Raw genomic sequence first — 18,513 nt, 5'->3', positions numbered from 1 at the left:
AAGCAGAAGTAGATGTTTTTCTGGAACTCCCTAGCTTTCTCCATGATCCAGCGTATGTTGGCAATTTGATCTCTAGTTCCTCTGCCTCTTCGAAATCCTGCCTGTACTTCTGGTAGTTCTCGATCCACATACTGCTGGAGTCTAGCTTGTAGGATTTTAAGCATAACTTTACTAGCATGTGAAATGAGTGCAATGGTGCAATAGTTTGAGCATTCTTTGGCATTGCTGGCAAATTGAGTGTAGCACTTTTACTGCATCGTCTTTTAAGATTTTGAATAGCTCAGCTGGAATACTGTCACCTCCACTAGCTTTGTTGTTGCTCAGATTTCCTAAGGCCCATTTCACTTCACATTCTAAGATGTCTGGCTCGAGGTCAGTGACCACCCCATCGTGGTTATCTGGGATGTTAAGCTCGTTCTTGTATAGTTCTTCTGTGTAATTTTGCCACCTCTTCTTAATTCTTCTGTCTGTTAGATCCCTGCCATTTTGGTCCTTTATCATGCCCATCTTTGCATGAAACGTTCCCTTCATATCTCCAATTTTCTTGAAGAGATCTCTGGTCCTCCCTATTCTGTTGTTTTCTTCTATTTCTTTGCACTGTTCATTTAAGAAGGTATTCTTATCTCTTCTAGCTATTCTATAGAATTCCGCATTCAACTGGGTGTATCTTTCTCTTTCTCCTTTGCCTTTCACTTCCCTTCTTTCCTCAGCTATTTGCAAAGCTTCCTCAGACAGCCATTTTGCTTTCTTGCATTTCTTTTTCTTTGGGATGGTTTTAGTTGCTACCTCTTGTACAATGTTGAAAACCTCCGTCCATAGTTCTTCAGGCACTCTGTCTATCAGATCTAATTCCTTAAATCTATTTGTCACCTCTACTGTATATTCATCAGGAATATGATTTAGTTCATACCTGAGTGGCCTAGTACTTTTCCCTACTTTCTTCAATTTAAGCCTAAATTTTGTAACGAGAAGCTCATGATCTGAGCCACAGTCAGCTCCTGGTCTTGTTTTTACTGACTGTATAGAGCTTCTCCATCTTTGGCTGCAGAGCACAAAGTCAATCTGATTTCTATGTTGACCGTCTGGTGATGTCCATGTGTACAGCTGTCTCTTGGTTGTTGGAAAATAGTGTTTGTTATAACCATCGTATTCTCTTGACAAAATTCTATCAGCCTGCCCTGCTTCATTTTGTACTGCAAGGCCAAACTTGCCTGTTATTCCGGTTATCTTTTGGCTTCCTACTTTAGCATTCCAATTCCCCCATGATGATAAGGACATCAATTTTTTGGTGTTAATTCTATAAGGTGCTGTAGGGCTTCATAGAATCGGTCAATTTCATCCTCTTCAGCACCAGTGGTTAGGGCATAGATTTGGACTACTGTGATATTGAATGGTTTGCCTTGGATTCGAACTGAGATCATTCTGTCATTTTGGGGATTGTATATCAATATTGCTTTTCCTATTCTTTTATTGACTATGAAGGCTACTCCATTTCTTCTGAGGGATTCTTGCCCGCAGAAGTATACCTGATGGTCATTTGAGTTAAATTCACCATTCCTGTCCATTTTAGTTCGCTGATTCCTAAGATGTCGATGTTCAGTCTTGTCATCTCTTGTTTGACTACATCTAGCTTGCCTTGATTCATGGATCTTACATTCCAGGTTTCTATGGAGAAAAGATCTTTACAGCGTCGGACTTTCCTTTCACCACCAGATATATCCACAGCTGAGTGTCCTTTCGGCTTTGGCCCAGTTGCTTTATTCTTTCTGGCGCTACTAGTACTAGCTCTCTGCTCTTCCCCAGTAGCATATTGGACACCTTCTGACCTGAGGGGCTCATCTTCCAGCGTCATATCTTTTTGCCTTTTAGTACTGTCTATGGGGTTTTCATGGCAAAGATACTGGAGTAGTTTGCCATTTCCTTCTCCAGTGGATCACATTTTGTCAGAACTCTCTGCTATGACCTGTCCGTCTTGGGTGGCCCTGCACGGCATAGCTCATAGCTTCATTAAGTTATGTAAGCCCCTTCGCCACGACAAGGCAGTAATCCATAAAGGGGTCAGCCCTAATTAAATGTTATTAAAGTTCATCTTGGGGAATAGTTGATTTATCTGATATCCTACTAGGTTTTGCTCCAAATATTAGACAGACTGGTTCATAGTCTAGATGAGCTGGTTTTGTTACTAAAGCAAAGAATTGGCTAGCAACTTACAATATCTCCAGATTATCACCCCTCATTGTCCTAATTTTAGAACAGGCATGCAGTGGCTTATCTTTACTGTTGGGCAATTGGGAGACAGCAATCAAATTATCAGTCAATCTGGCATGGACTCAAGTACATCTCCTCAAATATTTGACACAGCAAGGCCACATGATAAACTTTTTAGCATGACAATGAAACCATCAAAGTCTGTTGACTGCCTTCTTCACTGTCCCTTCTTATATATTGATATGCTGTAAATCCACTTCTTGTTTTTGTCTTTCTGAAGCTTAATGGACATTTTGCTGTGCATTTCTCAACCATGGTGTTTGACAGGAGTAGGCTGCAGACATAACTAGCATTTCTGCATTTGAGAAGCTCTATCTCCAGATTATTCCAAACAGATAGACTGAAGAGCATGGAGTGCTTCAGAAGGATTCAGTTCTCAAAAATATGTTCCCCAAGTTCTGAGGAAATACTAAGTTCCGTTACAGCAACATGGTATCACGGGCACCTTTCATGGTGCCCAATTTGCATTGCCCCTTTTTAATTTTTCAAAAGTTTTTAATTAAAAAAATAGAGCATAAAAATCACTATATTCTAAAGTGTCAGTATTCTTAAGCTTTAAGGGGACATCAACTATTCTCAGAAGATAAATACTGAACATGTGTCCACCCGTAGAGATTACTTGCATCTACGATAGTCTATATTTATAGAAAACATATTTTAACTTGTACTTCATGGTAGAATACAGCAGTTAATATTTAAGATAAGATTCTGAGGCAAAAGACGAGAATTGGAATCTCTCTGAAACTGATTTCTAAAAGCTTTTTTCTAGTCAACACAGCAAATATACATGAATAAAAATATTTGAAAGGTACATCATAATCCAATCAGATAAAAAGCGGGCACCGTCTGAACCAAGTAGCGAGACGTGAAGCTTTTGCTATTTCAGTCAATTGCTTTCCGTCTGACTAGAGAGCGCAACGCGTGCGCAGTAGGCAAAATAGCTTTTTTTCGTCTTCCGCCCGTTCTTCCCTTCCACTTCCGAAAGGTCCTTTAAAGGACCAGCAAATCTTTAAAGAAACGAATTAAAAATGGAGACTAAAATCAATTGTCCCATGAGAATGTGGGATGATTAAATCGGGGGAGTCTTGCGACTCACAGAAAGGCTGGGTTTCAAATTCAAGGCAAAGCAATTGAGCTCAGCCTGCTGCAATTCGGTTCCGAGGGGCAAGCACGTAATGGAGTTGCCGGAGCCTGGAGTCGGAAAAGTCGGTGACTTAGAGGAAGCAGGGGAGACCGGACTCTGCCGGCGATCACCGGCAGTATCGGTAGCAGCGGTTCTACCTGCCGGAGGAAGCGGTGAAAGGTTGGGTGGCAGCACTCCGAAGCAATTTTGTCTCATGCTGGGGAGGCCGCTCATTAGCTATACCGTGCAGGCAATAGAAAGGTAAAGCTATACTGTTGCTGCATCCTTCCGTCCCCACACATCTGTATCACTCAGCACCCCATTCCCATGTGCTTATGAGGGGAAAAGATGCATGACAGACCAAGAGTTCTTCCATTCTACGCATGCGCGCAAAGGGAAGCGGAGTACAGCGGGCTTTGCAAAGCTCATGATAGCACTAAGAGCAGTTTGTCTCAGACATGGAGGGTTTGGCAAGCTGCTGCTTAGCACAGTGGGAAGTATGGCAAAGGAAAAGGTTAAGGATGGAATTCATAGGTGCAGCTCTGAACTTCTCATGCTGTATCTAAAGCGACTCTGTGTGCTTTCTGAGTAATAAGGTTCATTGAATGGTTTGAATGCATTTCTTATTTTCCTCTGTCTCTCTGTGAGTTTGTGTGCTTTCGAGTCAGTATTGCTTCCTTCCTAGGACGGAGAGAGTGAGTAGCCTAAGGATATTCAGTTCTCTTTGCTCCTAAGAACTCACAGAGTCTTTAGTTTGTAGCTTGGTGCATTAACCACATCAGTGTTTCTCAAACTTGGTAACTTTAAGATATCTGGGCTTCAACTCCCAGAATTTCCCAGCAATCCCCATGAATTGATGTATGATCCTTAGCCTATGCACTGTTGAATTCTGGACCCTGAATGGTCTTTTAAAGGTCACCTGCATACATTTGTATTTGTATCAATAACACACAGATAGCAATTCACATACACATGTCTACAAAATGGCACTAATTGGCTTTTTTAAGTCTTGTGGTATACTTCTCTTGACATTAAGATAATATGTTTAATGGTAAGGGTACTTGAGCTGTGTAGTTTGATGTGAGGGATAACTTTAGAGTTAAATCTATTGTGTTGGGTAACTGTCAGGGTAATGTTTAGGATAATTATTTTTTATTGGAATAATTAAGGTTAGGTTTCCTTGAGTTCTGGTTACATTTGTTTCAATAATTAGCTTTAGAATGAGTTTTTAGATAACCATATAGTGTTGGTCTTTATTTTATGTGAGGGTGATCTGTTTACATAGCCTTTAAAGTACAAAAATTATATTGATATAGTGCAGTTTGAATTATGATGGGCTCCCATAAGGTCTATGTTTACATTTAATGAATGATTGGCTTTTGTGTAAGCTTTTTCAGTAGTAGTGGACCTACATTTGTGTTATGTTGGTACCTGAGTTATTATTAGTCTTCACGATTCCTTGCCAAGGTAAATTTTAAAGTAAGAACACTAAGGTAACCTTTACTGTAAAACACTTGACATTGGTGTAAAATTAAGCTTAGGTAGGTTTTCTTGAGGTCCAAGATTGTATTTAATGAGGGGCTAGGTTTTGGATGAGGTGTTGTGGTTAGTGGTAGTCTTATATTCATTTTATAATGTGGGGATTGCCTGCTGGGTTAACTTTTACATTAAAAAATTCTATTAGTGATTTAGTTTGGCATGATCATTAGTTTTAATTGATATTTTTTATGGTAGAAGCATGTTATTGGGGGATTTTAGGATAAATTGTTCAACTATTCAGGGAAAGGTAGGGTTAGGATTTGACTTTTTAGAATATAATAGAATAGAGCTGGAAGGGATCTTAGAGTTCTTCTTGTCCAGTCCCCTCCTCAAGCAGGAGAACCTATACCAGTGGTGGTGAACCTATGGCACACATGCCAGAGGCGGCATGCGGAGCCCTCTCTGTGGGCACGCACCATCGCCCCAGCACACATGGTCTCTAAAAGTTCGCCATCACTGGCCTAAGGCCAGCCAGCCTGGAGCCGCCATTGGGGAGCCTACCATCCCACCCGCCAGAGACCCCCTGGATCTCCCTCAACCCTGTCCGGCTCCCACAGATGTCCCTCCCCATAAGCAACATCAAGGTGGCCACGTCCACCCAATCTGTCATGACTACTACAGCCACACCCATCCAGTGGCCACACCCACCCAGTCTGCCAAGCCCACTGTAGCTGCGCCCGCAAGTCATCTGCAAATGCTTGTAGTTTATATTTTTCATATTTTATCTCCAGTCCTTTAATTTCTGAGTCTCGCCTAATATTTCTATTCAGTACTTCCAGTGTTAATATAAATAATATTGGGGATAATGGACATCCTTGTCTTGTGCCTTTTTTAAAATTAAAGTTTTCTGTAAAGTCTCCATTTATGATTCCTTTAGCTATTTGTCTATGATAAATTGTTTTAATTATATTTATAACATTTTTCCCAAAATCCATCTCGTTTAGTTGTTGAATCATAAATTTCCAATTTATATTATCAAAAGCCCTTTGTGCATCTAGGAATATTAGCGCCATCTGTTTCCCTGGGTGCATTTCATAGCATTCCAAAACATCTAAAATCATTCCTAAGTTAATTTTTATTTGTCTCTTAGGTAAAAATTCATTTTGGTCTGTATGTATAAATTCAATCAAAAATTTCGTTAAATCTTTCTGCTATTATTGAACACAGGGCCCTGAGCATACGTGTGACGCAAACACTTGTGTGATACTCGCTAGCCCTGCCCTGTTCTTGTGCACAGCATCCTGTTTCTGCATCCTGAGGCGTGTCGGCCCGTTTTCGCACACCAAGGCACGGCGGCATCCCATTTTGTACCCTGAGGCGTGACGTTGGCCCGTTTTCAAGCAGTGCAGTGGCTCAGTGTCCCATTTTTGCACCCTGTGGGGTGGCAATATCCCATTTTTGCACCCTGCAGTGTGGCAGTGTCCCATTTTTGCACTGTGCAGTGCGGCATCCTATTTTCGTGCCCTGCAGCTATGGCGCTAGTGGCCAGCAGTCCATGGCCCACTACCGGGCCGTGTCCCACAAGTTGGGGGCCCCTGAATTAGAGAGTGTGATGTCTAAAGTCATCTAGTTAACTAGTTAGGCCCAGGTTTGAATGGTACCTGAGTCTCCACGTTTCTAATCCAAAATCTTAATCACTATAGGCTTTAAATTTAAAGTTTATCTTTACATTGCAATTTCTAACAATTGCAATTGCTGACAATCTCATGGAAAACTCTTAAGATAAATCCTGAATCATAAATATAAACTGTGATTGGGAAACTAAGATTATATACCCATCAAAATTAATAAAACATAAGTTAGTCATGACTACAAGAGGTTTTTCTATTCTAGTCACAGTCTTATTATTAAGGCGGCAATTTCACACTCTCTGAATATATATTATATATTACATGGTAAATATTTGTGCTGTGTTTTTGTAAAATATTATGGTGAAAATAGCCTATATGCATCTACATGTATAGCCAAAAATTTGGAAGCTATACAATATATTTATTTTCAATTAGAAGAAAGTTTAAACATTAAGTCTAAGGAAGTTTTAGACATTATATTATTTTCTTCAATGTCTTACAGAATCAACTGGATTTCTGATGTTGTTGTTGTGGTCTCTTCAGAAAATATTGAAATAATGAAATCTATTATTAGAAAATATGGCCATGAGCGGACAACGGTAGTAGAAGGAGGACTAACCCGTCATAGATCTATTTTCAATGGATTGAAAGTATTTGTAAAAGGCAACACATTCTGTGCTCCATTCCACAAACCAGAAATAATAGTAATCCATGATGCTGTCCGACCATTTGTTGAAGAGGATATTCTTTTTAAAGTGGTTATGGCTGCCAAAGAGCATGGGGTAAGTATGATGAAATCACAAATATTTGTAATGTTGCACTAATAGCAATATACAATTTATTCTTTATCAACTTTATGTTCCCAATTAATATGCATAACTAAGAATTATTGATTAAGATTAAAAAAAATCAAAACATAAGGTACAAGTATGCACCCATGGTAACTTGTAATTTGTTTTTCTTGAATGGATAAGAGTGCCAGTACAAAATTGGCACATTGCTTTTGAAAATGAATGGATTTTAATTGCAGTTTTTAGTAAATCATATGGAATGGGATACTATTGGAAATTAAAACTCTTGTGCTTGCCTTGTAACGTTTGAATGTTAGCCATCTGAAAATACAATTAATTTGAATAAATATATTAAAAATTCTTTTAAGGGTTTAAGTCACACATAACTTTATAGCAAAATTTTTATTGGCTCATAAGATTTCATCTAAAAGTTTAATAAGTAAAGATTTTTAAATTTTCTATAATTTAAATGGTTAAACCAGGGGTCTTCAAACTTGGCCCTTTTATGATTTGTGGACTTCAACTCCCATAATTCCTTAGCCAGAGTGCCTGGCTGAGGAATTCTGGGAGTAGAAGTCCACAAGTCATAAAAAGGCCATGTTTGAAGACCCTTAGGTTAAACCAATGAAATACTTCAATATGTTAATAGGAAATCTAAGTAAGAAATGCCTTACTTTTGTGAATTTCTTTAGTTTATTAGCCAAAGAATCAAAAGTATGTTATGGATGTCAAAAATAGTTAACATAAACAGACATCATCATCATCATCATCATCATCATCATCATCATCATCATCATCATCATCATCATCATCCAGTTGGAAGGGACCTTGGAGGTCATCTAGTCCAACCCCCTGCTTAGGCAGGAAATCCTATACCAGGGGGGGGGAACCTTGGCTCTTTTATGACTTGTTGACTTCAACTCCCAGAATTCCTCAGCCAGCCATTGAAATCTACAAGTCATAAAAGAGCCAAGGTTTCCCACCCCTGCCTTATACCATTTTAGACAAATGGCTGTCCAGTCTCTTCTTAAAAACTTCCAGTGTTGGAACATTCACAGTTCCTGGAGGCAGGTTGTTCCACTGATTAATTGTTCTAACTGCCAGAAAATTTCTCCTTAGTTCTAGGTTGCTTCTCTCTTTGGTTAGTTTTCATCCGTTGCTTCTTGTCCTGCCTTCAAGTGCTTTTGAGAATAGCCTCTTCTTTGTGATAGCCCCTGAGATATTGGAACACTGCTATCATGTCACCCCTCGTCCTTCTCTTTTTTAGACTAGACATACCCAATCCCAGCAACCGTTTCTTATATGTTTTAGTGTCCAGTCCCCTGATCATCTTTGTTGCTCTTCTCTGTACTCTTTCTGAAGTCTCAACATCTTTTTTACATAGTGGTGACCAAAACTAGATGCAGTACTCCAAGTGTGGCCTTACCGAGGCATTGTAAAGTGGTATTAACACGTCATATGATCTTGAGTCTATCCTCTGTTAATGAAGTCTAGCACTGTGTTGGCTTTTTTGGCAGCTACAGCGCACTGCTGGCTCATATTTAAGTCATTGTCCACTAGGACTCCAAGATCCCTCTCACAGTTGCTACTATTGAGCAAGGTACCTCCTATACTATACCTGTGGATTTGGTTTTTCTTGCCTAAATTTAGAACCTTACTTTTTTCACTATTGAATTTCACTGTTCATGTTTGTCAAGATCCTTCTGTATCTTAAGCCTATCTTCTGGAGTGTTGGCTATTCCTGCCAGTTTAGTGTCGTCTGCAAATTTGATGAGTTCCCTATCTATCCCCTCATCCCCTCATCCAATAATTGATGAAGATGTTGAAGAGCACTGGGCCAGAACAGAGCCCTAGGGCACCTAAGGCACCCCACTACACACCCCTCCATGTAGATGCAGTTATTACAATTAATATTAGTCATATTGATTTTTACTTAATCTATAGAATATTCAGAAAATTCTAAATATTTATCCCAAATTATTTAGTAAAATCCCTTCACTTCTACATGAGGAATCATTACTTAGTTACACTGGGTAGAAGGGGAGGGTTAAGCAGAAGGAAGAAATGAGAGAGGCATTTGATGGGTCAGACTAAAAAGTATAAAAGAACAGTGTAAACTAAAAGAGAAACACTAATAATCTTTGTGACAAATTAAAGAATCATTTTGTAAATAAGAATAGATGAAGAATTTTATAGATGTACTTTAAGGAGAATTTTTATTCAGATGTTATTGGTAAAAGGAATTATTTAATTAGTCATCTGAGTAAATGAGTAAATGATAGAATATACCCTCATGTCAGTGGTGGGATTCAAATAATTTAACAACTGGTTCTCTGCAAGGGTGGGGGGGGCGCTGCCATGAGGCAGGTGGGAAAGGGGGTAGCTGCCTCAACTCGCAACTGCTTACCGTACCAAGGGCTCCCACAACCAGGCCTACCACGTCCCAACACCTGTTGCACCTTGCCTGTTCGTTGGTGACTTCTCCCACTTTCTCCTTTTTCCTCCTCCTTTGAACAACCCTTTGTTCTCATTGCTGCTTTTTCAGTCCTGGAGTTTTGTCCGGAGCCTGTGCAGAGGGTCTTTGGAAATGAAGCCCCACGGTGATCCTGTGGGGTGGGAACCATTTCCTTTGCTTTTGGACAGGCTCTGAAATGGACTGGAAGGAGCGGCCCGAGGACTCTGACTTTGCAGCAAGCAAGGGGATTGGAGGCACATGAATGCACACTAGTCTGGCATCTCAAAAAAATGGGTTCCCCCCCCCCATGCTGGATTTTTGCTGCCATTCTGTTTAACTTTCTTTAAAGTTACTTGATGCAGAACTTGCATCACAGCACAAAGGTTTCACTAATTAATTGTTAAACTTCCATCCATTACTTCTTACCTGTCTTGCGATTAAATGCTTTGGAGAATTGGTTATCCCCTTCCTCTCTGTGACAGCTCTTCAAATAGTAGAACATTGCTATCATGTCACCTAGTCCTTTTTGTTAGCCAAGACATTCCCAGTTCCCACAACTTTTCCTTGTTCCTGTCTCTTTAATTATCTTTGTTGCTCTTCTCTACACTTTCTAGAGTCTCAATGTCTGTTTTGTATTATGGTAACCAAAACTGGACACAGTATTCCAAATGTAGTCTTACTAGTGCAGCATAAAGTGGCACTAACACTTCATTTGGTCTTGATTCTATCCCTCTTCTGATGCATCCTTAGACTGCTCATACTAGGACTCCTAGATCCCTCTCACAGTTATTGCTATTGAGCTAGGTGCATTTTGTTGTTGAATAGGGCCCAGTCTGTTATATTTTAGAAATATGTTTCATATTCCTGTTTTAAATTTACTTCTGTGCAGAGCCTATGCATAGCTAATGCCTGCATCCAAAGAAAAACAATATAAATATCCTCTTTTTTGGCGCAGTAAACTGGAAGCCATTTAGGAAAAAAATGTACAAAGCCTACTCTAAAGCACAATATGGAATGAATGAGAAATCTACATAAATACTGCTTTGTTAAGCATTTTTATGAAGAGTAATTATTTCCTTTTTACATTATGTGCTTAGACTTCCTTTTTTTTTAAAAAAAAAAAACTTGGCTAAAATTTAACATTAAATCACTCATGCAACAATGATACTGTAAATTTAGATTCTGCATACCATATGGATAGCATAATTGAAGCCTTAATGTTCTTAAAATGGCAATTGATCAAGTAGGATATTGCACTTTTTAATTCCACTTGTCAGTAGAATAAATTACATTATTACATTTACTAATCAGTTTGTTATTTGCCTGCAGGATTCAAAATGTGCAGCTTATAAGAACTACTAAATTATGCCCTAGTAAATTAATTGTATGAAACAATCTCTGATTATGTTAGAATATGGCTTTGTAACCAATTAAAATCCATTTATGTTTTGAAGCAATTCATAATTAAAATTATAATTTCTAGAAACCTACTTTTTGTTGCCAATACAAGTTGTGGAAGGTAGTGAAAACAGAAGAAGGCAGCATTCCAAAGCTCCTAGCAATTTCCTATTGCCAACAGTTTTAACAGTACACAAGGAAATGTTTTCAGCAAGTTTTTTTTAAAGAAACTTGTCAGTCCTGAAAGATAGGATTAGGAGTCTTCTTAACTATAAAAAGTCCAATTTTCTCCTGAAATCTTATAACTAAAGCTTCAATTTATTCTGTTATAACTTCAAGAATAAGTTAACACCATGCTTGTACTTTTTCTTTAAAACTTAGATTCTTATTTTATCAATGGCAAAAAAAGTTAAAATGGAAACGTTTTAGACATTCAGATATAGTGATTGTGTATGATTGAGTCAAATACATAAAGATAGATTTTGATATGAATGGTGATAATAATATTTGTTGGCAGGTTCAAAAAAATACATTATACCAGTCTCCTAGTTTTAACCAGATTATTTATTCAGGGATAACACTTGCACGGATAATACACTGCCAGTGTGATTCTTTGAGCATGCATTAATCTTCATATTAATCTACAGGCTCTAAATTCAAATGTTTGATATGATTTAAACTATATATATATATTTATGATAGAATATCATGCACACACACATAAACACAAATACTCTAATTTCTCTTCCCTACCCTAATTCTAATAATTCTGATCCATTTGGCTTTAGTGGGGTGTATGCATGTGTTAAATAAACCTGCTTTCTTTTAAAATAAACTGGCATTAGTGTTAATCACAGTGTTAATTAGATATGTCATACTGCCACCAATATTCGACACTAGCCCAAAAAGCAGATCTGGCAAAATTGCTGGAGTTGAAGACTAGGTTAATGATGCCTTCTTGCCCACCAATCTTTCCCAAGATTGTTGATTCATTTTTGCCTTTGGTGATTGATTTCCTGCAACCTAGCTAATAGGAGAAAATGGACAAGAGTGTGAAGTTACCAACTTGCATCCCTTAAAGCAGGTCATGGCCCACTACTGGGCCTTGAGTCATTTGGAACCAGGCCGCAGAAGTAGTGGGCAAGTATGTGCGGACATCCCCACTTATGCGAGCAGCAGGTGAACACATGCATGTGTGCTCCATTTGCATGAGCGGTGTGCATGTGGGCCCACCACTTGGACAAATAGACCTGTGGGCACACTTGCCCACCCACGGAACCATCTCCTCCCCCCCCCCGCTGATCTGCAAAGTTGCAAACATTGGGGAACTTTGTCTTAAAGACATGCAGACTACTAATTGTATGTTGTGATTTTGCATAGGATTCTATCCTGAAACATTTATCCATAGCCCTTGTTAGGCCTCAGTTTTGGGAACAGATTGTGGTACATTTCAAAGGATCCCAGAACAATTTATTTTTCTTAACTTCAGGCTGAAAGAAATCTAGCTAGGAAAACAAACTTTTTTTTTTTTTGCTTATGTCTGGGATAAAATTAAATTCAAAAAGAGACTTGGAGGTTATTGAAATTTTTTTTATTTAAAAATGTTTGCAAAGGCTGGTGGACTTCTTTTAACACAATTGGCAAGGGTTTAAATACCTACTGGTTCTGATGACACGCCACATCCTTCCTCCTTGGACGCAGCTGATAGGCCCACTTTGGTCACATGCTTTCCGACCGCCTAATCTGACAACAGGTTTTCTGCATGACAATACGTTTTCTACCTTTTAAGGAACTAAAGTTATGTAACATTTAACTAAGCTCTCATTAAATAATTTTTTTATCAAAAATTACATTCCCTTCACTTACAATTCAAAATCAGGATTTTATTGCATCTCATTCCATTTTAATAGGTCTTGTTTCTTTGAATTCCTAAAATGGTACCTGAGATATATGAACATGTGTTATTTGCACTTACTTAAATAATGAAGTAATTTAGAGCTTCTTACCATTAGGAACATGAAATGAATGTTTGACATGTATGATATTGTTTTTTTGTGATTTTAGCTATAATTTATGCTTTTTATATTGTTGTTTTTATTATTTTTAAAATTTTTACTTGCTATAATTGATGTGTATTTGTGTCACATGCTAAATACATTTCAGTTTTCTATGCTGATAAGTTTAAACACAGCCATATTTTCATCCAAAAAGTAATTAAAATGCTTGAAGTCTAATAGCATTTTACATTATTACAAGAAGAATATTCAAGTTTTGCATAAAGAACTGAAATGCATCTTAATTAAACAACTATGCACACACATACAACTATACAACTGTTTTTAGAGCTCTGTTAATTAATCTATGAGTTTTAGTGGTTTATGAACTGAATTAGTTGCTACTTGAATTAAATTTACAGGTTTATTGACATACTTTCATTTTCAGCAGTTTATCAACATTTATCTTTTAAAATATTGGATTTCTTTTTGGTTAAAACTGTTAAGGCTTCATTTTGGAAAGAAAATTAGGATACAAAAACATTAAATGTAATGTAAGTATATACTCAAGCCTGCTTTTCGTGAATATCCTAACTTTCTCTCTTCTGTACCAGGCTCCAGGGATAAAGCATTTCCAACACAATTAGTGCATGTCATTTCATTGAAAAGTGCAAGACCATAAAAGATCAATAGCCTTAAGCCATGCATCTTTTTTTATTTCCAATTTGCCTCAGTGTAGTTGTAAAGCAAGCTACTGTTTTTACAGAAACCTGCAGTAACTTGTACCTAACAATAAGTCAGCAGCTTTTCTTATGTGGCTCTATAATAACAAAAAGAATTTTTCTTCTTTGTATTAGCTACAGGAGAATAAATCTTTTTCACATGTAATAATAACCAGAGTTCTAATTTGGGCTGATTATGATTATATTAAAATTATAGTTGAAGCTGCTTCATTACTTGCTAGTCCCACTGTCAGGTTTTTTGGCAGTGCAACTGGCTAGATAAATCAGAAAGGGTGCATTAATTTTATACTTTCTTTCAAATTCTGAAAGAAAATCTATAAATCTGCTGCTTATACTGCACTCTAGTTCCATTCTACCTTGAATTCATTTCAAGATGTTCGTTCGTTGGACAAATACCTGTTCTTGTTTATTGCAGTGATGTGCAGCTGTTCAAATCCAAAGAAGGAAAACTGCCTTGGATCTGATAAGGGTCATGGTACACATCAGTGACATTTTAAATATAATGACATTTCCTGTTCTTTATTCATTGCCTTCTGAACTGACATATTTTCTTAAGATTTGCATGACCCCCAAAAGTGGAAGAACTTATTTAAGGCAATTCATTGAATCACTAACCTTTGATATGGCAGATGATGAGATTTACCATCAGACTTTCAATAATCTTTCATGTGATTTGCACTATTGTGCATGTTTACCTCTAGCACATTCTAAACAAGATGGATAGATTATCTGGACTCAATCATATCCCATTCAATTCTCTTACTAGTTATAATTAAGTATACTTTTCATTAACCAAAGTATGCTTGCTAACTTGTCAAGGTAATAGGGCTACACTGATAAATTGAAAATCTTCATGGGTTGCATATATTGAAAATGCTAATCAACTGTTCCATGGCTACTGGAGCTGCAGAATTACTAGAGCTGCTTATATCTGTTTGTCTATCTTTCTGTCTGTCTATGAATCTATCTTCTTTATCTGTTTAGGCAACACGCTATGTATACAAAAAGCACATCTTAACAAGAGGACTAAAGCCTGGAGGATAGCCAGGTTTTCAAGGAGTTCTGGAGTGCCATTAGGGTGGAAGCCTAATTCTGTCTATGTACTAAATCCTAGCCCGAAATCTGATTGAAATTGGTCCAAGTAATCCCTTGTTTCAAGTGTTCTGTAACACCTGAAGGCAGGATGGTAATTGTTCAAAATTGTTGAGTTCAGGACAGAGTTCTGTTAAGGACAGAAAGACTAGCATCTCATGTGTCAAAGAGGTCAACACAACAACTTGGATGCAACTGCAAGCCACCAGAAATGCCAGATATCATAACTTCCCTCATTTTCAGATAATAGTATCTTGAGTTGTATTTGGTTATATTAGTGTTTTGACTCTTTTGCAGACATTAAAACCATAATTTGTTCATGATCATGTATTTTTAATAAATAGTAAAGTTTAGGTGGTGTTAAACAAAGTGTTTCAATGATTTAAACTGTTTTGATGATTTCTCTGAAGAGCATCATCATTTTTGCAATGGAAACTTTTTAAAGAAGCTTAATAAATGTAACTAACAAACTAACAGCACAGACTGTATTTTATTGAATATCTATTCAGAATATCCTGTAGTTTAAGAACTATATTGTGGGAAAGTTATCTGGATATTATTCTGTGTGGTTGCTGAAATTTCCAGTATCTGCAAATTCTCAGCGGTATGAAATGCATCTTTCCAGATAATGATTTAGATGCAGATCTAGATGCCTAAAATAAATCCAACAGACAACCTAGAATAAACGGAAACAGATTAAATAGATTTGCATAGGCCTATCTAAAATACAACAAGATCTGGATCTAAGCCAAATTAATGTTTCTTGCTAATTTGTTTCTGTCTCACTCTGAACTTTAGTTGTTAAAAAATAGAGATTATTTTCTTATGAGAAAAAAAGCCCTAGAAATTTGGGACTCTTTAAGGAAAAGGCAACTGGGAGATGTGTATATAAAATCATGTAAAAATAGGAACAAATTTCCTCTTTCAAATTACCACTGTATATCTAATTATTAGCAATATAATACTCATATAATTGTTCATGGTATTTATTCTTTTCATTGCACTGAGACAATGGTCACTGAAAACATATGTCCACAGTAATACTAGAACTTAAAAGCAAGTAGCTATCCAAAAAGTTTCCAAAATAAATATGAATATGATGCCAAAGAATTAACCAAGGGTTTACTGATAAGCAATATGACAATATATAAATGTTGGTTCTCTAGTTGTTACAAATTAATTTTCAGTTTTGTTGGGAAATTAAAATAATTACATGCCAGTTTAATGCCAAAGAAGTGGTATAAATCCAATGTCAATTTAATGTTCATTATACAAAACATGCACTTTCTGAAAAATAACTGAAATATTTAAGTTACATAATTGTGGTTGCTTTTTTATGTGGCATTTCTAAAAATGTAAAAGAGGTAATTCTTTAAGACAATTTTGCTAACAGAAGAGGTAATTACAGTTATGGGTAAAGCATGTTGATTATTAGATATATAATTGGTGAGAATATGGATGTCTGAACAGAAGTACGTGTTCCTACTTGTTGCAAAAATAAGTGCACAGTTAATTCTGCTTGAATGTAGAATTTGTAACACGTTATGAATGCTGTCAAATAAAAGTTCTTTCAGTTATTTAAATTAATATTCACAGTACAATAATATGTAAAAATGTTTGTTAGAATGAAAATGAATTAATCATATTGATTTATACAGCTATAGAAACATTTACAGCACCTCTAAGTTAAATTATATACATACTGGGCAGAGTAAGAAATTATTCTGCATATGCAGCCCTGAAAATAAGCTGGAACAAGTTTTATGACCCTAATGCTAGTTCCACTTGACAGAGTTCTATCAATAAGAGGTATAAATTGGGCAGAATTGGGAAAATAAGGAATCTGAACAAATGTTGGTAAATTAAAACCTTCCCAACAAAGTCAGACGATTGTTCCCTCTTGCTTTTGATCTTTGTGCTATGGTTGAAAACCAGATTAATATGAATATTATTTTTAGAAGTGTTAATGTTTAATTTGATGAAATGTACAATTGATGATACGAATTTGAAAATTGTTACATAGTTTTAATATATTTACAAAACCCACACAGATATTGCATTTTATTTATGTTTGTAAAAATAGAGCTGAATTTTAGATACAGGAAAAAACTTTTTCTCAAAGTTCAGTCTTATTACTAACTACAATTTCCTGTAATTGGAGGATTTTTTGGAGGATTTTTAAAATAACTTGAAAATTGCCTTATTCAGGATGAAATTGACTGTTAGATTTTAATTATTTGAAAGTTGTAGCCCCAAACATGGAAAGTACCAAGCAGAATATAGCTTTGCCAGAAGGGTTTGCTGGAGTGGTTAATAACATTTTATCTGCTTAAGGATAAGCTTTTCCAACTTAAGGTGCTTTAAATGTCTGTGATTTTAGGTTTTGTTTTATTTTTATTTATTTATTAAATCTATTTGCCGCCTATCTCGCTGTGGGGATATTCTAAATGACTTACAACAGTAAACATTAGAAATGAAAAAAAGTGTAAGCATAACAGTAGCAAAGTAATGGAACAATAGATAGTATAAACTATGAAAAAACAATAATGAGAATAAAAGATGTGCAGGTGGGGAAGCAGGGAGTAAAATGGAAGAAGTAGGGTTTACTGTCAGTCCAGTAGCCATTGCTTGTGGTCTTCCTTAGCTTCCTAAGCCAAACAAAGAAACCATGGTTGAAATATTTTACTCTAGAAAATTGTCTTGTCCAAATATTTGTTAATTACTGCTAAAACTAATTTTAGATTGCACCTTCAGAGATTAATTTTCAAGATATGCTTTACCTCATATAACTCTATGGAGGAGCTATGGTGGCGCAGTGGTTAGAATGTAGTACTGCAGGTAACTTCTGCTGACTGCCGGCTGTCAGCAGTTTGGCATTTCAAATCTCACCAGGCTCAAAGTTGACTCAACCTTCCATCCTTCCAAGGTCAGAAAAATGAGGAACCAGATTGTTGGGGGCATTAGGCTGACTCTGTAAACACGTAGAGAGGGCCGTAAAGCACCGTGAAGCAGTATATAAGTCTAAGTGCTATTGCTATTGTTATGTTATAAAAGTGATAAATAAATGTTTATTATTTATATTAATCTATTTTAGAAATTAATTTGCCATTTTCATTAATGCCTAGCATAGAATATAAGTGTATCCTGGTGACAGAATATGTGTATTCAGTGGAATTATAAATAAAGGTCTGTTCACCTGTTATGTTTTAGCACCTTGTGTTACATGTTTTATGTCTAGAAACTGTCATGTTTAGAACACATATGGAACTTGGCAAAATATATATACAGACGCTTGTCATTTAAAAACAAGTAATGGAAGTGTATGTCAAGCACTATCCTTTAAATAAATTAAGCTTATCTAATACTAAGGTGCCCCTATAAACAACTGTTAAATCAAAGTTATATGAAAACAATTAACCAGAAATAAAATGTATAGACAATTAAAGGTTGTTAATATAAGTAAACTTTTACAATGATCACTGGAACATGTTATTTTTGGCATGGGTTGATTCACATTTGATTGTTAGTCTTGTTCCATT

The 18,513-nt window shown here is 36.6% G+C and overlaps 1 protein-coding gene across 1 annotated transcript in view; it reads left to right on the top strand.

The window, feature by feature from the left end:
• The first annotated feature begins 3,369 nt into the window (after positions 1 to 3,369).
• CRPPA (CDP-L-ribitol pyrophosphorylase A) overlaps positions 3,370 to 18,513 on the top strand; it is a 38,841-nt gene continuing 23,697 nt past the window's right edge. The window contains exons 1-2 of the mRNA XM_015810810.1: positions 3,370 to 3,652; positions 7,004 to 7,283. Of these exons, the coding sequence (XP_015666296.1) occupies positions 3,444 to 3,652; positions 7,004 to 7,283 (489 nt within the window). The 5' untranslated portion in view covers positions 3,370 to 3,443. The remainder of the gene's footprint in view (positions 3,653 to 7,003; positions 7,284 to 18,513) is intronic.

This window comes from Protobothrops mucrosquamatus, unplaced genomic scaffold (assembly GCF_001527695.2).
Source record: "Protobothrops mucrosquamatus isolate PMUCROS unplaced genomic scaffold, P.Mucros_1.0 scaffold21, whole genome shotgun sequence".
NCBI classification, from domain to species: Eukaryota; Metazoa; Chordata; class Lepidosauria; order Squamata; family Viperidae; genus Protobothrops; species Protobothrops mucrosquamatus.
This window is presented reverse-complemented; position numbering and strand designations above follow the sequence as displayed.